The sequence below is a fragment of the Strix aluco genome, chromosome 14 (genome assembly GCF_031877795.1).
Source record: "Strix aluco isolate bStrAlu1 chromosome 14, bStrAlu1.hap1, whole genome shotgun sequence".
Lineage (NCBI taxonomy): Eukaryota > Metazoa > Chordata > Aves > Strigiformes > Strigidae > Strix > Strix aluco.
The window spans coordinates 5,731,510-5,749,216 of NC_133944.1; the positions used below are offsets into that span (position 1 = coordinate 5,731,510).

General features: G+C 39.0%; 2 protein-coding genes across 5 annotated transcripts in view; one reads left to right on the top strand and one right to left on the bottom strand.

Annotated features, from left to right (window-relative positions):
- BCO1 (beta-carotene oxygenase 1) overlaps positions 1 to 17,707 on the bottom strand; it is a 68,636-nt gene that overhangs the window by 18,777 nt on the left and 32,152 nt on the right. For 2 of the 4 annotated variants that reach the window (XM_074839292.1, XM_074839291.1), the window contains exon 2: positions 158 to 313. In XM_074839292.1, the coding sequence (XP_074695393.1) occupies positions 158 to 221 (64 nt within the window). In that variant the 5' untranslated portion in view covers positions 222 to 313. Of the gene's footprint in view, positions 1 to 157; positions 314 to 17,707 lie in introns of those variants that run through there. The other 2 variants (XM_074839294.1, XM_074839293.1) reach the window with 2 other exon arrangements.
- The window catches only part of LOC141929589 (polycystin-1-like protein 2), a 40,842-nt gene continuing 33,171 nt past the window's right edge, over positions 10,037 to 17,707 (top strand). Inside the window, 6 exon segments of the mRNA XM_074839288.1 lie at positions 10,037 to 10,054; positions 10,619 to 10,783; positions 13,999 to 14,184; positions 14,984 to 15,094; positions 15,510 to 15,657; positions 17,291 to 17,520. Of these exon segments, the coding sequence (XP_074695389.1) occupies positions 10,624 to 10,783; positions 13,999 to 14,184; positions 14,984 to 15,094; positions 15,510 to 15,657; positions 17,291 to 17,520 (835 nt within the window). The 5' untranslated portion in view covers positions 10,037 to 10,054; positions 10,619 to 10,623.

Sequence of the window (17,707 nt, forward strand, 5' to 3'; positions counted from 1 at the left end):
GCACAAATATTATCTGAGATCAGTCCTTTAAACAAAGTTCACTTCTCGCTTTCTCAGTTTCCCTTTTCAGTGTTGTCTTGGGTGAATAAGTGTTTCAGTTTTCATTTGAAAACAGCAAAGCAACCACATGTATTAGAAGAGATTTTCTTTCACTTACCTTGCACCTCAGCTTTTATGGGTTCTGGATGTTCTTCTTTATTTCTACCAAATATTGTATCCATCTCTCATATAATAAACAGTTTTTGTGTCCTCTACCCAGCTGCTCCTGCAGCTGTAGTTGTCCCCTCCTGTCTGGGCTAAGAACAGCTCTTTCCTGTGACATATAAAGATAAGGTCAAAGTGCAATACGAGCTAGTGGTTTATAGATCGACAATTTATAATAGCTGATCTTTAATCCCTAGCACATTCTCATTAAAATTAACTCTTTCACTGATTCAAAGGAGAAATAAGAAAAACATAACTCACCTGTTTGTTCCTTATAAACTTATCTGAAGCACCCAGGCACACCCAGGAGTCAGGTAGAATGACTCTGAAACATCACCTTCAGCATTTCGGATAAAATTTTAGACACTGTGTAGGGCTGCTTGCCCCATTTGACAAGTAGGGAGAGAAAAAGAACAGAAATCTCTACCCAGTGTTCTGAATTTGGCTCTTTGGGAGTGACAAACATTTCAGAGCAGGGTGTCATCTTTTTCTTTCCATTCTGTGAAATTTAAACAGGGCTATTCTATTAATTAACAAAATATCATCACTGAACAGTCATGTTCTGTATTTCTTTATATACAAGCTGTTCCAGAGTGAACTGAGGGGCACATCTTTGAATTAAACATCTTTTCACAAATAATCACTATAACATATTCTCCCATATGTGACCTGAATCCACTCTGTGAAAGTATGGCAGGAATCATTAAAAATAAGTGGGATTTTTATCCTGACACTTGTTTCTAGATAAGGTACTTAACTGAGTTCAATGTTGTTAATTTCAAAATCCTCTGGGAAAAGAATTATTTCAATATAAAGCATGTGATCACAGAGCAAATCATAGGCCCCACTGAACATGAAGGATAAAATGATTCTTTGCACAATTATATATTATGCAATTTCCTATGAGGTTACCCTAAAATCCAATTTTTTCAGCTGTTGTTCCCCAAATGTTTTAATATCACCTCTTAAGGCTGACTGATCTTTTCTAAATATACATATTTATTTTATTTAAAAACCAATTTGTGCTACAGACTGCTCTGATACACTTGTTATACGTTGCTCCTCTCTTCCTAACCCATTTTCTGTTTGATGGCCTAGCTTCACTTTGGGAGATCATCAAGAGATGTCTTTGTCTCTGTTTGGAAAGCACTGACAGAGGCAGGTGATAACAGATTAAAAAAGAAAATATATGGTCTTTGTTGGAATTAGTAGTATTAATAAACAGCAGGATTGAACCAGAAGGCTGTAGGAGGCGAAGGGTATCCAAGTCCACATACATACACATATGCAGATATATATATATATACATAAACATACATACACTATATGTGCATGTATATGTATATGTGCGTATATGTGAGAGAGAGTGTGTGTGTGTGTATTGAGATGTAAACTTACTTGTATACACAAAGCCAAGTAAAGGATTTTTCAGCAGTGTTAGAGACTGAAAGGGATCTGGCAAAAAAGCAAAGCTGTATAACTCTATTTCCACTAAGCCATGGGGACATTTTCTCTGTCCATGATGTTCTGCTGTGCTTTAATAAGTTCTCTTCAGCGTATCCTCATCCATTTACATGGCCACAGCTCTTACTGCTGCAGTTTTAATTATCTGACCTGTGAGTGGTCTAATCTGTAGCAGTACTAAGAAGATCCCCATAGAGCAAGCAAGCAAATAAAAAAGATTAATTCAAATCAATTTGCCCTTCTCCACCATGACTGTTCATGTAGTTTAAGGTTCAGCCAAGTTGAGGTAATTGGAAACCTTGTTAAAAGTTATTTGAATGGAAGAACAAGGAGCTGCAGATATCCAACAGTTTTTGAAATCAACCTGGATGTGTTTTGGTAGCTAATTTCAGGTGTCTGTGCCTGAAAGTTCTGTCCCATATTTTGCACAACTTAAATAAGGTGGCCTTGCAAAGTTCATTTTTCCTGCTTGTCAGTAAAAAGTACTTCATTTGCCAGTAAAACACCTTTTTTGGTTTTGTTTTCATCATGATAATGACAGTTAAACAGTTTAGTAAGGTATGGAGAGATTAATTTTCTTGCTAACTGTGTAATTTTCCCCTTTTTACACTGAAATATCAAAGTATTGATTTACAATTATAATATGTAATTATCAGCAGAAGTAGATGTGTTGTAGGTGACTTTTCTAATTTTATTATTTCACAATGTTTCTTCTCCCTTTGTAAAACCACATGTTTGATGGGAGAGAATGGAGAAGGCTATAGAACTCTGTGTGGTAGAGAAGATAGATAGAAGATATTGAAATATAAGTACTTAATTTACTTTTATCTCGACCTTTCTCTTATAAAATTCAAGTTCTAATTAAAGCCTATTAACAAAGGTCACATTACCTGAATGTGACTTTAAACTGTGCTAAGAACTTTCAACTACCAACTGTTATCTATTATTACCTAATAAAGACTCCAATAGTAAAACTGATATGAACTGATATGTCGTTCTTGCTGAAATCACACTGACTGCAATCTCACTGTGCCAGAGATATAAGCTCTTATCTTTGTTAAATACTGTCTTATTGACTTGTTCTCATTTCAAAAAATTACCATCAGCACTACCTAGGAATACTTGCACTGTCCAATTGCAAACACAAACTACTAATATAGTTTGTTCAAACTTAAACAATAGTTTCCATACATGATTCTGATCAGGTTTTGTTTGGATCAAAACAGTTTTGATTGAATACTGTTCTGATCAGTATTGTTTGGATCAAAATAACTGTGTTTGTGAAATCTTAATTTTCTTGATGAGATTTTAATTTTTCATGAGATTTTTGTGAGATTTCATTATTTTTGTGATAAACAAAAATACTATTTTCTTCTATAAAGTCCTATTTTTAAAATGTATGACCAGAAATACTGATTTGTTCATTTAAATAAAAATATAATGTAGCTTAGTATTAAAACTCTTCAAGTGCTGAGGCACAGAACTGCCAGCCTACCCATAGTAGTACCCAACCAGACCGAGCCTGATCATAATGCCCAAGCATTTAAACACTAGACATTTGAACAACAGCCACAGTACCCACACCTCCTCACCATAAGACTTTTATAACCTTATTTGCACCTTTCAACATCTGAAGACTATTTACATGTTTTAATATTTAATATGTTATACAGTTCAGTAATGTGTTTTCAAGTGGGCAGAATGACAACATGAAGGTTGGCATTCACTTCCATGACTGAAGGTGTTGCAGACGTTTACAGTGGCAGAAGTTAATGCTGCTACACATTGTCCTACCTTTTAGCCTACTGTACATCTTTGGGAGAAAATAAAAACTAAAAAGAACTGTTGTCTGGTTTCAGACAGGTGACATATCAGTGTAGAGTGCTTAACACAAAAGCAGTATTCCTGAACAGAGAGACTGCTGGACCTCCAGTATTCTCGTTATGGGGACTGTGAAGCTGATCTCTTTTGTAAGGTGTTGGGTATCTACTGATGAGAGGCATTATTAATGAAAACAACTTGTAATACAGCTTTTTTCTTTCTGCTTTCATGTCCCGTAAGCTCAGAAGTAGCTTATAACAAGCAGAAGAAAAATGTGTAACAAAATGAAATAAAACAAACAAGAGGTGGAAGCTAGACTGCCTTAGAAATCTGTCCAGTCTTACACTTATGGGAATCTGGAGTGACCGCAGAGACACCAGTGGAGTTGTGATGGCTGTAGATTCAGATCCAAGCAATTTTTTTTTTTTTTTCTGTCTGTGTATGCTAGGAAAAGTTCAGTCCATTTGTATCTACCAGTTAATGTTTTACCCAAAGAGGGTACCTTTAATCCTTAGAACAGTTTGCTTATTAAGATAGTAAGTTAATGGCGCATCTAAATTGTGTCACTTAGTCATGATCACAAGAGCACATGAGGTGTCAGCAGATAGTTCTGCTACTTTCTGTGTGAATTCAAAGCTGACCCTAACCATCAATAACCCTAGCTCAATTAATGTTTGTACAGGGCACACATCCTTTTCTTTCCGACAGTCAAAGTTCTGCTGTGGAAGGCAATAAAACATAGGAACTAGCTGGGAAAGAGGGAGCTATTGAGGCATCAGCTGTATGGCAGGCAAAGAAAGTTAAGCTACAAGCTCAAAGACAACACTGTAGGTGCTTCCGAAGGGACAGTTCCTAGGAGAAGATCCTCAGGGACTTATCCAGGCAACATTTGTGCCAGAAGGTAACCATACACATCCTATAAACAGAAATTATGTCCAACCCAGCAACTCCTGAATGTAGTTCTACTTATCTTTATCCTGACCCCATCATGCCAGACATGAATGCCTAATTTAATTATTGCACCCTGTAAAGATAAGAATTGTTTCCCTGTTTTTCTAAACAAGATAACATCAAACTTGCAACTTGGCAGTGCTCACTGGTAAGTTCACTGTGTTGCCACATGCAAAATTAGGCAGTGGAGCAACAACAAAAACAAACCCTTTGCAGTCAGCAAATGACTGGGTGTCACTATCAGGACAAGCAGCCCAGGAGAGCAGCAAGGAAGAAAGAGTGATTGTGATCCACCTTCTTAAACTAATTGGCAGATGGGCTTTTTTAAAGCCAGCTGGAGAGACGGAAGATGTAGGTATACCTAGGGGCTTTTCTCCATCCCTTTCGGATAGTCTGCTCAGTAGTCAGTAGTTCCTACCTATTTGGGTAATATTGAAACAGATCTTTTCAAGAGGCAGTTCTGCACACTGCAGAAGTGTACCTGACACACTAAAATGGACCACTCATAATCTTGTCTCAGGTTAATGATACCTGAAAATAATCTTTTTGCTACCTCAGACACAAAATAATATAAATCAATTTTCCATTGATATGATTATTCAAATCATAGAACAGAGATATATTTCTATTCCTGATAAAATCTATACATTACATTCAGTAACATTCAGGAATGTAAAGATGGTAATATCCTCTTACAGAGAGTAAATTTACTTGCTCTTCCTCAAGGCAAATGAACAACAGCCAAAATGAACAGGGATGTGATTTATTCCTTCCCACTGGCAGCTCTTCACTTCCTTAACTCTTCAAATCTAGTACTTTCTGGCCTCTATGAAGGATTATCAAGCTATTCTGCTGTGCTGCAATGCCCTTTTGAATCACAGGATGTTCTTAGGATGTCATGATGCAGCTGTAATCTGCACTAGGGTACAAATCAGGACCACCCTGAAGTCAGTGGCAGCGCTGTACCTCTCCTCCTTGTTAGTGCACCCAGCTCTCCAATAGCCCAGTGAAACTCTGGAACTGATTTTTCTCAGGTCTGAGACATGAAAGTTCAGGAATAGAAAAGTCTTATGAATGACCTGTGTTCTCCTAATAGCAGCAGTTGGTCATGAAGAAATTTGCAGTTGGATTCAGGGTGCCCTGAACTATAGAGCTATTGATTACACTGAACAAGAATTCAGGCTTGTATTTTTCAAAATTGCAATCCAGTGCTGGTGCCTAATTTTGGGCATGAAAGGCTGATTTGCAAAGGTGTTAAGGCAAGCCTACCATACCTACATATATTAGATAAGCATTGTGTGCTCATCCCCTGTTCTATAAGACTTTAAGCATATAAAGCTGAACTTTCTAAATGGCATATAATTTACATATAAAACCTTAGATTCAAAAAAAATAATTAATTTGTGGTTATGAATACTTTTGAGATTTGCCTACCAAAACAGCTAGTTTTAAGGAGTTCAGTTTTTAGGAGTGGTGAACACCATCTGGAAGATTCCATTACAGAACCTCAGTGTAGGCCACCATCATATTTTTTTAATACCCATTAACATTTTCAGCATCGTTGAAAGGTTCTGCAACAACAAAAATTAATAAACCTTGAAGGATCCATGTGAAAACCAGGAATAAATCATTCATCGTTATTTTTGTGATGTTTTATACAGCACAATGGTCTTCTGACGAAATTTTCTCTTGATGGCCACCATCTGGTGTAACGCATAAGGGCAAGTCAGGACTCTGTAAGAGATCTGAAGGGCCCCCTAAACATTTCTGAGAAAAATTAAAGACTTATTCCAACAGACGCAAGAGAGTTCACAAACAAAGGAGTTATTCATAGCTTTATCGCAGCTTGGAGTGAGGGTGTGAAAATATTGAGAAAGCTTTGTCACTAATTTCTAGTCAAAGCTTGCAAACCACAATTGCTTTGCAAGCCTTATTTTAGCTGGTGAATATGTTTTAGTTTAAGTCACTGGTACATAACACGTGCTGTAAGGGTGGTTGCTACATCAGCCTTTCAGGCAGACAGCTCTAACTGAACAAGGATTAACGAGTCTTGGCTATATGCACAGGGCTCACACTTCCTTAGAAACAATGCTTATGTACAGACTTCTCTTTTGTGAGCCCGCCCCAGTTCTTCAGAACTATGCAAAAGGCAAACAAAAACCATCAAGTGAATGGTTTTGGTGTATCCAAAATCTATATAGCTGACATGCTTGACACTTCCCTGACATTACTGGAGTGGCTTTACAACACCCATTAGGGGTCAGTTACACTCCCATGGGCAGCCAGAAGAGGAGAACTCATTGTAATTGCCAGCTACCCCCTTGAGACAAAGAGAGCGCTTTAATTAAGCAATTCCATAACTGCCTTTTGAAACACGCAAGATGAGATTATACAGCAAGGTGCACCATTTTGTCTCTTGCACACTAGCCTATGTGACTATTTAAGTAACTTATTAAACTATTTAAATTATTTAAATTCAGCAAGCTATACAAAGGCAAATAGCAAAAAAAAAAAAAAACACAACCAAAAAAACCCCCATTATACTGTGAAGCTTCCATGCAAATGTCTGGCATAAGAAAACTATTTTTAAAAAGAAGTCTTTCTGTTGAGGAAGAATGCAAAAGGCATGTTTCTTACAAAATGGTAAATTCAAGGAGCAGAGTTTATTTGAAACCAAGCCATTTTTCACTTATGAGTGAAAAGGGCTTTCAGGAATTTTCTCTCTTCCTGAGGACCCTAGTTGCTAATTTTGATGCTTTTAAAGCAGTGTTGTCTTTTCTGTAAATGCTTTTCTCTTCCTTGTGGTAAACAGAATAAACTGACAGACTGCTTTACTGGCACTAAAACATATGAAGTCAACAAACTGTAGAAGAGGGAAACTGTCTTTCTTCCATTCCCCATCTGCTGCAGGCAGCTGAAGAGTTACTTATAGCAACCGTAGATTGGGAAAAAAATTCACAGTGCTGTAGAAATTGCCAACAGTAGACTCACTTGGAGAGCTTGGCTTTATTTGTAGAGACTTCCAAACATTATTTGTTCTTTTTAGGGCCTGTTTCAAAATCCGTCAAAGCCAGAGACAAGACTTCCATTAATTTCAATGGCTTTGGAGCAGATTCACAGAGGATAGCCTGTGGCACCTCCAGCTCTGGCACTTTTAGCAGTATGTTCATGTAGTCAGATTTCCGTTGCAGAGACAGAACAGAATCCAGTAATCACTAACATGAGTCAATGGCACCTACTGGAAATGCATAGTCTGCATCACTAAGCCAGATACATTTACGTACAGTCTCCATCACACCTATGTTTTCAGAAACAGGCTGTGTTTCTCATATCTAAAAGGACAAAATGGGAAGGCTGGCTGCCAGCTTCTGCAAAGCCTGGCAAGTCAGCACGCCCAAGAAGCAGCAAGGACTCTGAAGGAAATGTCATGAAAATATACAGTGGCCAACAACTGAACAGCAGCTGCCCTCAGCTCTGACTTTTGCAATAGCTTGAACATAAAACAGTTGGGTTGGGGGTTCCCAAATTGAAGCCTCTTCCAGGAAGGGGATGGGTGTCTGGGCACTGACTGGGCCAGATCCATCGGCTAATTAGAATATGGACTAGCCTTCTTCAGAGCTGGGAAATCCAGTCCCAATATTCACATCTCAGCTGCTCCACAAGCCCTCCCTATTAATCAGTCAGAAATTAATGTGGGATCTGCTCCAAGGGTTCCATAGCTGAAGTAAGCCTTGATTTTCAAATGCAGTGGGAAAGGAGACATCCAGCATAGTGTCTATCCCTCCATCACCATGCATTTTCTTCCCCTTTCCTTTCCTCCCCCACAATTGTCCTACTCATTAAACACTTTCCTATGAACTTTATCTTGAAAACCCTGATCATAGTCCTGCTTTATCCAGCTGAGCAAGGTGACTATGAACTGGCGGTCCAGAAAGGTCTTGGGATTGAAGATCACTCTTGAATGCTTACTGGATGAAGTACATGTACTTTACTTTGCAAGAAAGCTTTTGAGTTAGAGCTGGACTAGCATACTGGGTGGTATGACATGTGCGTTACCTTCAGCTCAAGAGCGCAGTGCAGGTGGCATTTCTGCAATGCAGGACTTCAACCAAACATCACTGCTTCCTGCATTTCTGTGAGGCAGTAGCTGGCTCACTGATCCATGTCTAAATATAAGTGCATGTTCTTTCAGTGTCAAGTTATGTGGTATAAATTAATAATAATTGCATCAAATTCAATGGAGTTAATGCCAAGGACAGGACGATCGCAATAGCTGAAGATCCTTATTTGTACTGTATTTCTGCTAATCCAGTGGCCTTGTAAACCTGATGGGTGTCTTTTGTAAGGAAGTTCAGAAGCACTTAGGGATTTCAGCTCCTAAATGTTGCTGGGCTGGCTTCCCAAAGTCCATCAGCAGCCTTTGGAATGTGCACACAGGGCTCCCAAGTAATTCTGATGATTAAGGCAATACTTTCATCTGTTCTAAATGACTGCTTTAACTTCTGGCCTTCTCTTCTACCTCCTAGCAGGTATAAATACTGTAGCTCTATATAGTTAAGCAGCTTAGCTTTTAAGGGATGATGGGAGCATTTCACTTGGGGTGTGGAATTCTAAAGACACAAGACTTCAAAATGAAGCTTACTTGGGACAGCTGAGATTAACCTGCATATGTGTAAACAGGTGGGCAGGATGAATACAATACAATAATTATAGACATTGCATTAGCATCCAAAAGAAACACTTCAAATAATAATTATTAAAAATAAAGCAATCCAAAGCAATGAAATGTATCTAGAGGAGCACTGTGTGTTTTCCCATCTCATATCTCGTGTTCCTCATTTTCCTCATTCTCTCATTCTTACTATTGTATCTCTTTGTTGTTGTTGTAAAGACCTCCAGCTTTAATGTCCACACAATGATGACTTTGATGTAGGAGCTTTATCTCACTTTCCCATGTGTCCAACAGCAGCATATATCAACTTTATCTTCTCTGCTCATGAGAAAAGCAATACCCTAATGTCTTCTCTTCAAACCAACTTCACATGGAATGACACATTTAACAATAGGCCTCACAATGGCCATTGCAGTGACTTAACGTCAACAATTGTTGTGTGTATCCTCAGACACAATCACCGTTATATATTAGAGGCAATCTGTTCCATGTTCTATTGCTGCTGTTGTTGCAAGCAGCAAAGAGGAAGGAGAAATGCTGATGACACAACAAGGATGACATCTCAAGTGTTTGAAGAAGGCAGCAAAAAGAGTGGTGATGTGATAAGCAAGACGAGTGCCACACAGGGCACTGAGCTGAGAATGTGGCTTGGGATCGCAGTTCTAATTTCTCTTGCTGTATGTTTGGCTGTGGAGGAAGCAACCGTTGATGAAGGAATCCCTTGCTCAAAGTACCAGCTAGCTTTCAACCATTCATGCTATGAGTTTGTTAGACTCCAGCATACCTTCACAAGTGCCCAGAGCTGGTGTGAGAGAGGAGGAGGGCACCTTGTCTTTATTGAAAATGAGGAAACTCAAGAGTTCTTGCAAAAACATATTGCTGAGGACCAGGAATGGTGGATAGGACTGATCTCAAACTCCTTGCTGAATGAAACTACTGACGGTAGGTGGTTTTGAAATCATGTCTTCTTCAAAACTGTATCAGCCCATGACGCTTACTTAACATGGTAACAAATGCAATTAGTCTCTCTGTAGACAACTGCTGAAAAGCCGCTGTCTTTTGTTGCTGTAACTTCAGATTTATATTAAGATGTTTTAATTGCCTGCTTCACTTCCCAGTTGCATGTTGTCACCCTTTCCATTGGATCTTGTGGTTGTGTGAACGCATGGTGAATTAGATCAGCTTGCTGACCTGGTGAAAAAAATGTGCTGGGTTAGGTCTCCAGTGGAAGAGCAACCTGAGCCAATTCATCATACTAGGAAGTGCTGCAAGATCTGATGCAAGGGAAATGGTGGAATCTTGAGGCTGAGAGCACAGGGGGAGTGGCAGTGTCTCTTTTAATGATTATATCAGGCTAAATATAAAAAGTAATTGAAGATCCCTATGCAGACTAAATCACCTCTGCTTCAGTAAGAGCAGGGCTACAGCCCTGCTCTGCAGGCTCTGACTCTGTAATGGTATTACTGTGGAAAATAAACATTCAGGACACAATTACTTTGTTCACAGGGTCAATGACTTGGCTGGACACTTCAAACATAAGCTACAGTAACTGGTACAAGGATCAGCCATCTCCCTTCTCATCCACATGCGGGTACATCCTGAAGAATGCCAAGTATCAGTGGGGTGTGACTGAAAACTGCAGCCAGGAATTTGACTTCATTTGCGAGTTTGGTAAGGTACACAACAGCTGGAACTAAGAAGTGAGCATGCCGTGTTCACAGCTGTGCATAAATTGCCTTGCTGCTTTCAAAGTGGCTGCACAATAACTTAATCAGGCTTATTAAAAGTGAATGAGCAAAAAGCCATATAACCCCAGCAGGTGCTCTTTTTTCCAGTGCACTGATGTAGGCTCTGATCCAAAGAAAGGAAGAACCCTGAAATCTCTAGGAAATGTCAGCGCTCAGCAACTAGCCATTAAGGTCCAGGTTTCCAACAGAGGACTAGTAAAATAGAAATGGATCTGAGAGTGAATCTAAATGTGTAGTGGTCCATGTCTACAGTGGACATAAGCTAGCTAGTTTAAAGCCAATCTGAGCAGTGCATAATAGCATGGTTGCAAGAATAAACTCCCACAACAGCATAGTACCTGAGCTAGCTGGTACCTGTATGACTGCCCTGTAAAAACACTCCTAATCATAAATATGTGCCAAAATAATTTCCATTTGTAACTGAAGCAAAAATACAGCCAGGCTTCCAGAGACACCACTCCTGGCAGCCTGGAGTAAGCAAAAGTGAGAGCAAGTTTTTCTTGTTTCTTCTCAGACCCTTCCATCAGGTGAAGTTCAAGGGCTTCCCCAGGATAAGGAAGCAGACAGGAACCTGTACTTCCTGGTGGCATTTCAGTGCTCAGACAGAAAATCTACAGACATTTTGTCCCTTAAATTGTGACTTGGAACAAACAGTCCTGGAAAGGAATATCAGCAATATCATCCCATTCAACATATAGATATGAGGGGAATTTGTGTTCCTCACACTTTGCACATAAACAAGCATTTTAACCTGTAACTAGAATTAAGGTCACAAGCAGTGGAAGGACAGTCTGGCTGTAGGCTCACTAGTATAAAAAGTCTTCAAATCCAGTATGCAAGTACAGTTTTCCACAAGCCATAGAACTGCTACTGTCCTCGTCCAGCACTGTACTACTTCTGACACAAGTCACTCCGCAATCAGCAAAACTAATAAAGTTTTGTTTCCTGTCCTGATTTTCTGTTCCACATCCCCTCCCTACCCTCCACCTCAGCACTCCCAGTTCACTCCCATATCTCCAGCATGTCCCACCTCTGCAAATACTTTTCACTCCCTCAGCTCCCTCACAGTTCTGCAGTTCTGCAGCTCCTCCAGAGCTCCATGTATGTGCTGCTCTGTTGAATCCCACATCATGGAACAGAGAAACATCAGGTTATAATCCCTACTCCTCATAGAGGCACTGATGTAGCTCTTTCTCCTCTACCTAGTTATTGATTTTCATGAAATTTTAGGGTGTTTTGAGGTTTATATCTATACATCAAATTTGGCTGAAGATGACTAACATTAAAAATGATTGGGGGAGAGGAAATTGGCAGACAGCACAATCCCTTAAGCTTATTTTCCTTGCAAAAACAGACTAAAATTATTTTTCCATTACAACCATGGTAGACAACTGTCTGTTTGTAAGGAAACTATCATCTGTTACCATAGGATCTGACTTAAAGCCCATTAAATTCAAAGAGCATTTGCATTATTGAGCAACATCGTCCTACACTACATCCATCATTCCATTACCCAGGAAACCGAGAACAGATTGAGGCAATTATAGCCTTGTTTTCAGTATCTACAGCCCATGTCCATTGATACACATACATATTTCAATAACAGAGTAGACTCCTCTTTTATCAGTTTTGCATGCAAGGAATTAGATCCGATATCCCAAAGAAACAGGGACAATATTTTTCATTAGTTTCTCCAGGTGTTGAATGTCTGGAAGTTCCTGCAACCTGACAGTGCTTCAGTTTGTCTCTGTAAAATGGGCAGAGTGATACTTAACACCTTCACGCACAGCTACCGTGAGGCTTGGTTCACATTAACATTGAGTTTGAAGCTTCAAATGAAATGCATAGGTAGCTCCAAATGGTACTGCTATTTGAATTTAGTATCTGATTCCTGATAACTTGTCTACTTGATCATTTGAGCTAGGTATATGTGTACAAACTAACCAGTCAGTGTTCTGTCTTCATCCTTTCTTTGGCCACCTACCCTAGCATTATTTGTGTTTCTCAATGCAACTAAAAACTTTTCTTATTATTATTTCTTATTATTTCTATTCTACCATTTGGTACTCTGTAGGTTAGCAATTTGTTGCAGTAAAAATATACATATTGAACCAGGGTTTGTACATAGGAATACAAACCAGGTTCTGTACCTTTTTTCCATGTAAATGTTGATGAGACAACAAATACTATGGGAACTCTATACAAAGTAACGAACAAAAAACTGCACGAGATGATGGTCCGTATTAGAAATTTAACAGCACGTTATTTTTCAAGTTTATTTAGAGAGCTCTAATCTGTAAACTGATCATGTTGCTATAGTTACAGCCAGGCTCAGATTTAGCCTTTAAATAACAATAGCACACAATTACTGCAGTGTGCACACATTGGCACTGTTAATCAAGGTACTTAAGGGGAATGATCAAAACAGCAACTGGAGGACAATGTATTTAAACCTGAGACAGCTGAAACAAAAACATTCTTTTGCAACACTGCCATATGAGAGCAGTCTTTCGCATCCTCCTCTTCAGGGTATTAAGTATCCTGATTACTACAGGATACTAAGAACTCTGAAAGATAATTAACTGTCCCAGATCAATCAAAGAATGAGGTGTACACATTTAGAGATATGACCTTACTGTTTTGAGCAGTCCTGCTGAATGAAGTCAGTCGAATATCACACAGGAACAAAGGTGTCTCTGTAGCAGAAATGGGATCAGGTCCCATGCTTAATATGCAAACTATTCTCCAGAGCAATTACCTGAATATCATGCAAATCGCATACCACCACAAGGCTCTCTCAGAAGTAAGGAGTAACTTTAAACCTTCCAGTACTGCAAGTCAAACAAATGCTAAGTGTTTTCTACAAAGATATGTTTATTTTTTAAATTAAAATACTTTGGTTTACTAGAAATGTTCTCAAATTTTTGTTTAAGGCAGTAAAAACCATAAATCTATTACTTTGGGTTTTAAAAAAGGAAAAATATTTTATTTGTTCTTTTTTTCATTTTCTTAATTGTTTAGCTAAAAAGGGAGAAAAGAGAAGAAAGAGAAATGGAAAGAAAAGGGATATGCAGGAGAATTGTAGCAGGTTTTTTCAGAAATTCAAAAAGTTAAATCTGATTTTTTTTCTCCTATTAGAATCTGGCCGGAGCATTGCTTGTGATAATTACAATGCCACCATACAGTGTGGATCAGGAGAAGTTATTCAAATTGGAGAGAGCTTCTATGGAAGGAAGACCCCTCACTACTGTGTATCAGAGACTCCTCTTCAGTATGATACAGATGAAGACTGTAGCTGGATCAGTGTCAAAGATGAAGTAGCAGGTTGTATCTTATGGTAGTGCTTGTCAGAAGCACAGAGTATGTGCCAAAGTTCCTGGCCCCTAAAATACTTTATTTTGTATTTCAATAGAGTTAGTGAAAGGGAAAATGGATTCTTCCTAAAATGAAGGGAATGACAGAGAACTTCTGACATGGAGGAGGTTCCCACAGGAGGCTGGATGAAAAGGAAAGACTTTGTGAGGATTCAGAGAAGGAGAGGGGGAGCAAATGGAGAACAAGGGCACACTTGGTTCCTCTCACTGTGTGAAGAAAATGTGTGGGCACTGATTCACTGAAGAACTCAGTGGGAGACCCTAGGTTTGACAGAGATGGAGAGAACACATCCATACAAACCTAACTGCAAACCAGAAGGGGTGAAAAGGCTGGCACCAGCGGGCACATGAGGGCAGGAAGAATCTGCTGCTGCCTGCCGCGTGCCGAGGACACAGCCTGCTGGAGCTACCGGGCTCCGCTGCCTGCCAGGTGAAACAGTGACTGGCCTGATAATCACCTGATAGGGTGATTCTTTGGGCTTCCAGCCAAAATTAAACAAAACACATAAATTCTTTTTTGTTCTACCCACTCTAACTCAGCTTTATTCCAATAAAGTGGAATGGTGCTAAGAAATACCAGGCAATAAGCAACATACTAAAGTCAAAGTGATGTGGGAGTTTGTCTAGAGATCAGTGATATGATATTGCTCCCCCTCCCCTTTTTGTTTCTGTAATCATCTCTCATCTGAGCTGTTATGACAGTCAAAGACAAAACCCACTAGTTCATATAAAACGGTCCTTCTTTCCAGGCCAATGTCATGGTCTCCAGGCCTGCCAGGTGGCAGCAGATGGTACTTTCTTTGGAGATCCTTGTCCAGCTTCCGGAAGCTATTTGTCTATTCAGTACCACTGCAAGGAAGGTAAGTGGGAGGGGGCTGTCAACACCTGTTCTGCTCTTTGCTGTAACACTGTGACCATTGATACTTATCCTAAAAATCACTGCTCCATACTCAGAGAAGAACCTGTAAGAGTGGTGCCTAAAAATAGGCACAAAAATGTAGCTTCCCTGTCCTAACTGAGGGGTTTTGATAGCATACAAAGCCAGGAGATTCAGACACATAAAACATGCTTAAATGAAATTATGTTTCAACAAAAATCTTGACCAGTAGGTATGGTAAATAATCATCTCTGTGTCACACCACTAATGCACTCAAATTAGCAGCAGTTATCAACTCGGTTTTGAAGAAAGCCTGCTCTCAATACATGAAAATTAATTGAATTATGTAAGAAATGTAGACAAACAATGGCACTGAATTCTGTCATTATGTTTTACAGGTCTGCAGCTGGTTGTAACAGATACATGCTTTGTCTTTGAAAATATCACAGTCAGTTTGAACTGGCTGCTCTCTCCATACTCTGGCAACCTTTCCTGTATCATCAGCACTGGAGATGGCCACACTATTGATCCTTACTACCCTCTATCGTAAGATATATCCTTCGTGACAACCAGTAAATTCTACTGCTTGCATTTTATTGAATGTTTCAAGTCTCTTAAAAGAAATGTTAAAAATTAAGTAGATTAATAATAGACCATACATACAAGACACCTGGATTCTGCAGAAACTTGTTTTGAAATTAATACAAAATTTTATGTCAAGCTGCCAACCACAATCTTTCTTCTGCTTATTATGACAAGTGATTCCTATTTCTTACTGAGAGAATTTATTCTAGATCCTAAGACACAAAATTGCTGAAAACATGTCAGTAATTGCCAAAGAAAAAGGCAAGCACTATTTTCTTCAGTTTAAAGAGTATTTTTTGATAACATTTAAAATAATACAATGGCATTCTGGAGTTTTCTTTTGTTTTAATAGCATAAAAATTGTGTCTTTAAAAGATCAAACATTTTTCTGCTGGATTTAAAAATCAGATTTTTTGTTCTAGTGCTAGGAATGACAGAGAATGGCTCTAGAAATTTGTCTACCAATGGAATACTACTTGAGTCATTTAGAAAAGTAAGAGTAGAAGACTGAGAACTAAAAAGTGGTAATGTATTAGAAGCAGTAAACATTCTTTCAGAGCTACAGACACAGACCTTTAACTGTAAAGAACTTGAAAAAAAATCTTTGATAGTGAGCCTTTAACTAAAATAGATTTGCTAGCTGTAAGCCGAGGCTTCACGTTTTATGGGAAGTCCTTTTACTTCTGGTTTGATACCTACTCTTATAGGAATTGCCTTTTCTCGTCTGATCTTGTCATTGATATGTTTTTGAAGTCCAGTTAGAATGAAACCTTTTTCTTCATTAAAATAGCTAATGAAAAATATGCATTATCAAGGATGATATGTCCTGATCTTTGTGTTTGCTAGGTGCTACTGTGATAAGAATATAGAGTTCAGAGAGAATAGTGTCAGGAATATTATTTATTTGCCTTCCATGGGGTATGTCATTCAAGAAAGATATCCTTAGGTTCTTTTCACCATCTCCCTGTGCTCGTTAGTAATAATAGCAGCTACCACGATTTTTTTCATAACCATTCGTCTCCTATTGCTATCATGACCAGAGCTGCACCAGAGTGAAGAGACATTTTTGCTATCATGGGCAAGTATAGAAGCAGCTGCACATAAAAAAAAAAAGAGCAAGGGAGTGCTCTGACAAAATGCTGAGCAGCCTCAGCCTCAACTTCCACTGATATATCAAAATGATGGCAAATTGACAATGAAATAAAGACTAGAGGATTAAGGACACTGTTACATGCTGTAATGTGCATAGTCACATGTCTGCTCAGAGTCAACAAGTCACAAACAAGATCTATTGCTGCATGTGATCCACCTGCTGTGAACTGTGATCTACCTACTTTACAGAAAAATGTATCCACCCTTACAGATAGGCTTTGAGAATGACAGCCTCTGATATACAACCTTACTGACACTGTAGCTGGAACAAGGGAACAATCTTCAACCCTAAAAATTCTATGTAAATAAACGATGGATTAGTGATTGCAGGAGACCTGAGTCAGGTCAGAAATTTGGGAACTGTGACCTCCATTATCATGTAAGGCTAAGGACTTCCCAGGACAGTCTTCCACACCAAGCAGCTCTTCTCCTTCTATTCCAGACTGGCCAGCAACATCACATACAGATACTCGTCTCCTGGAGAGTATACTGTTTTTGTGGAATGCACCACCAGCGAATGGCATGTGATGGCACAGAAGCAGGTGACTGTCCGAGATAAGATGGATCGACTACACATTACTGGGTGCTATAGCCAGTATGGATCTGGGAACAGCTCTCACTGCCGTACACTGTATGGGGAGTTGCTGTGGATTCAAGTTGAACTCAATGGAGGTGAGGGTAATTACTCTGCATGATTTAAATGGCAGGCTAAATATTATGCCACCCATGGGATAGAAGCAGGATTTTCATTATGCAAAACAGTACTTTTTAGCGAATGCTTTCCTTCTAATTGTTGTATTCCTGAAACCGAATGCTCTCAGCTCCATTGGAGGGGTTTTTTCTCAGAGCTATTACACCA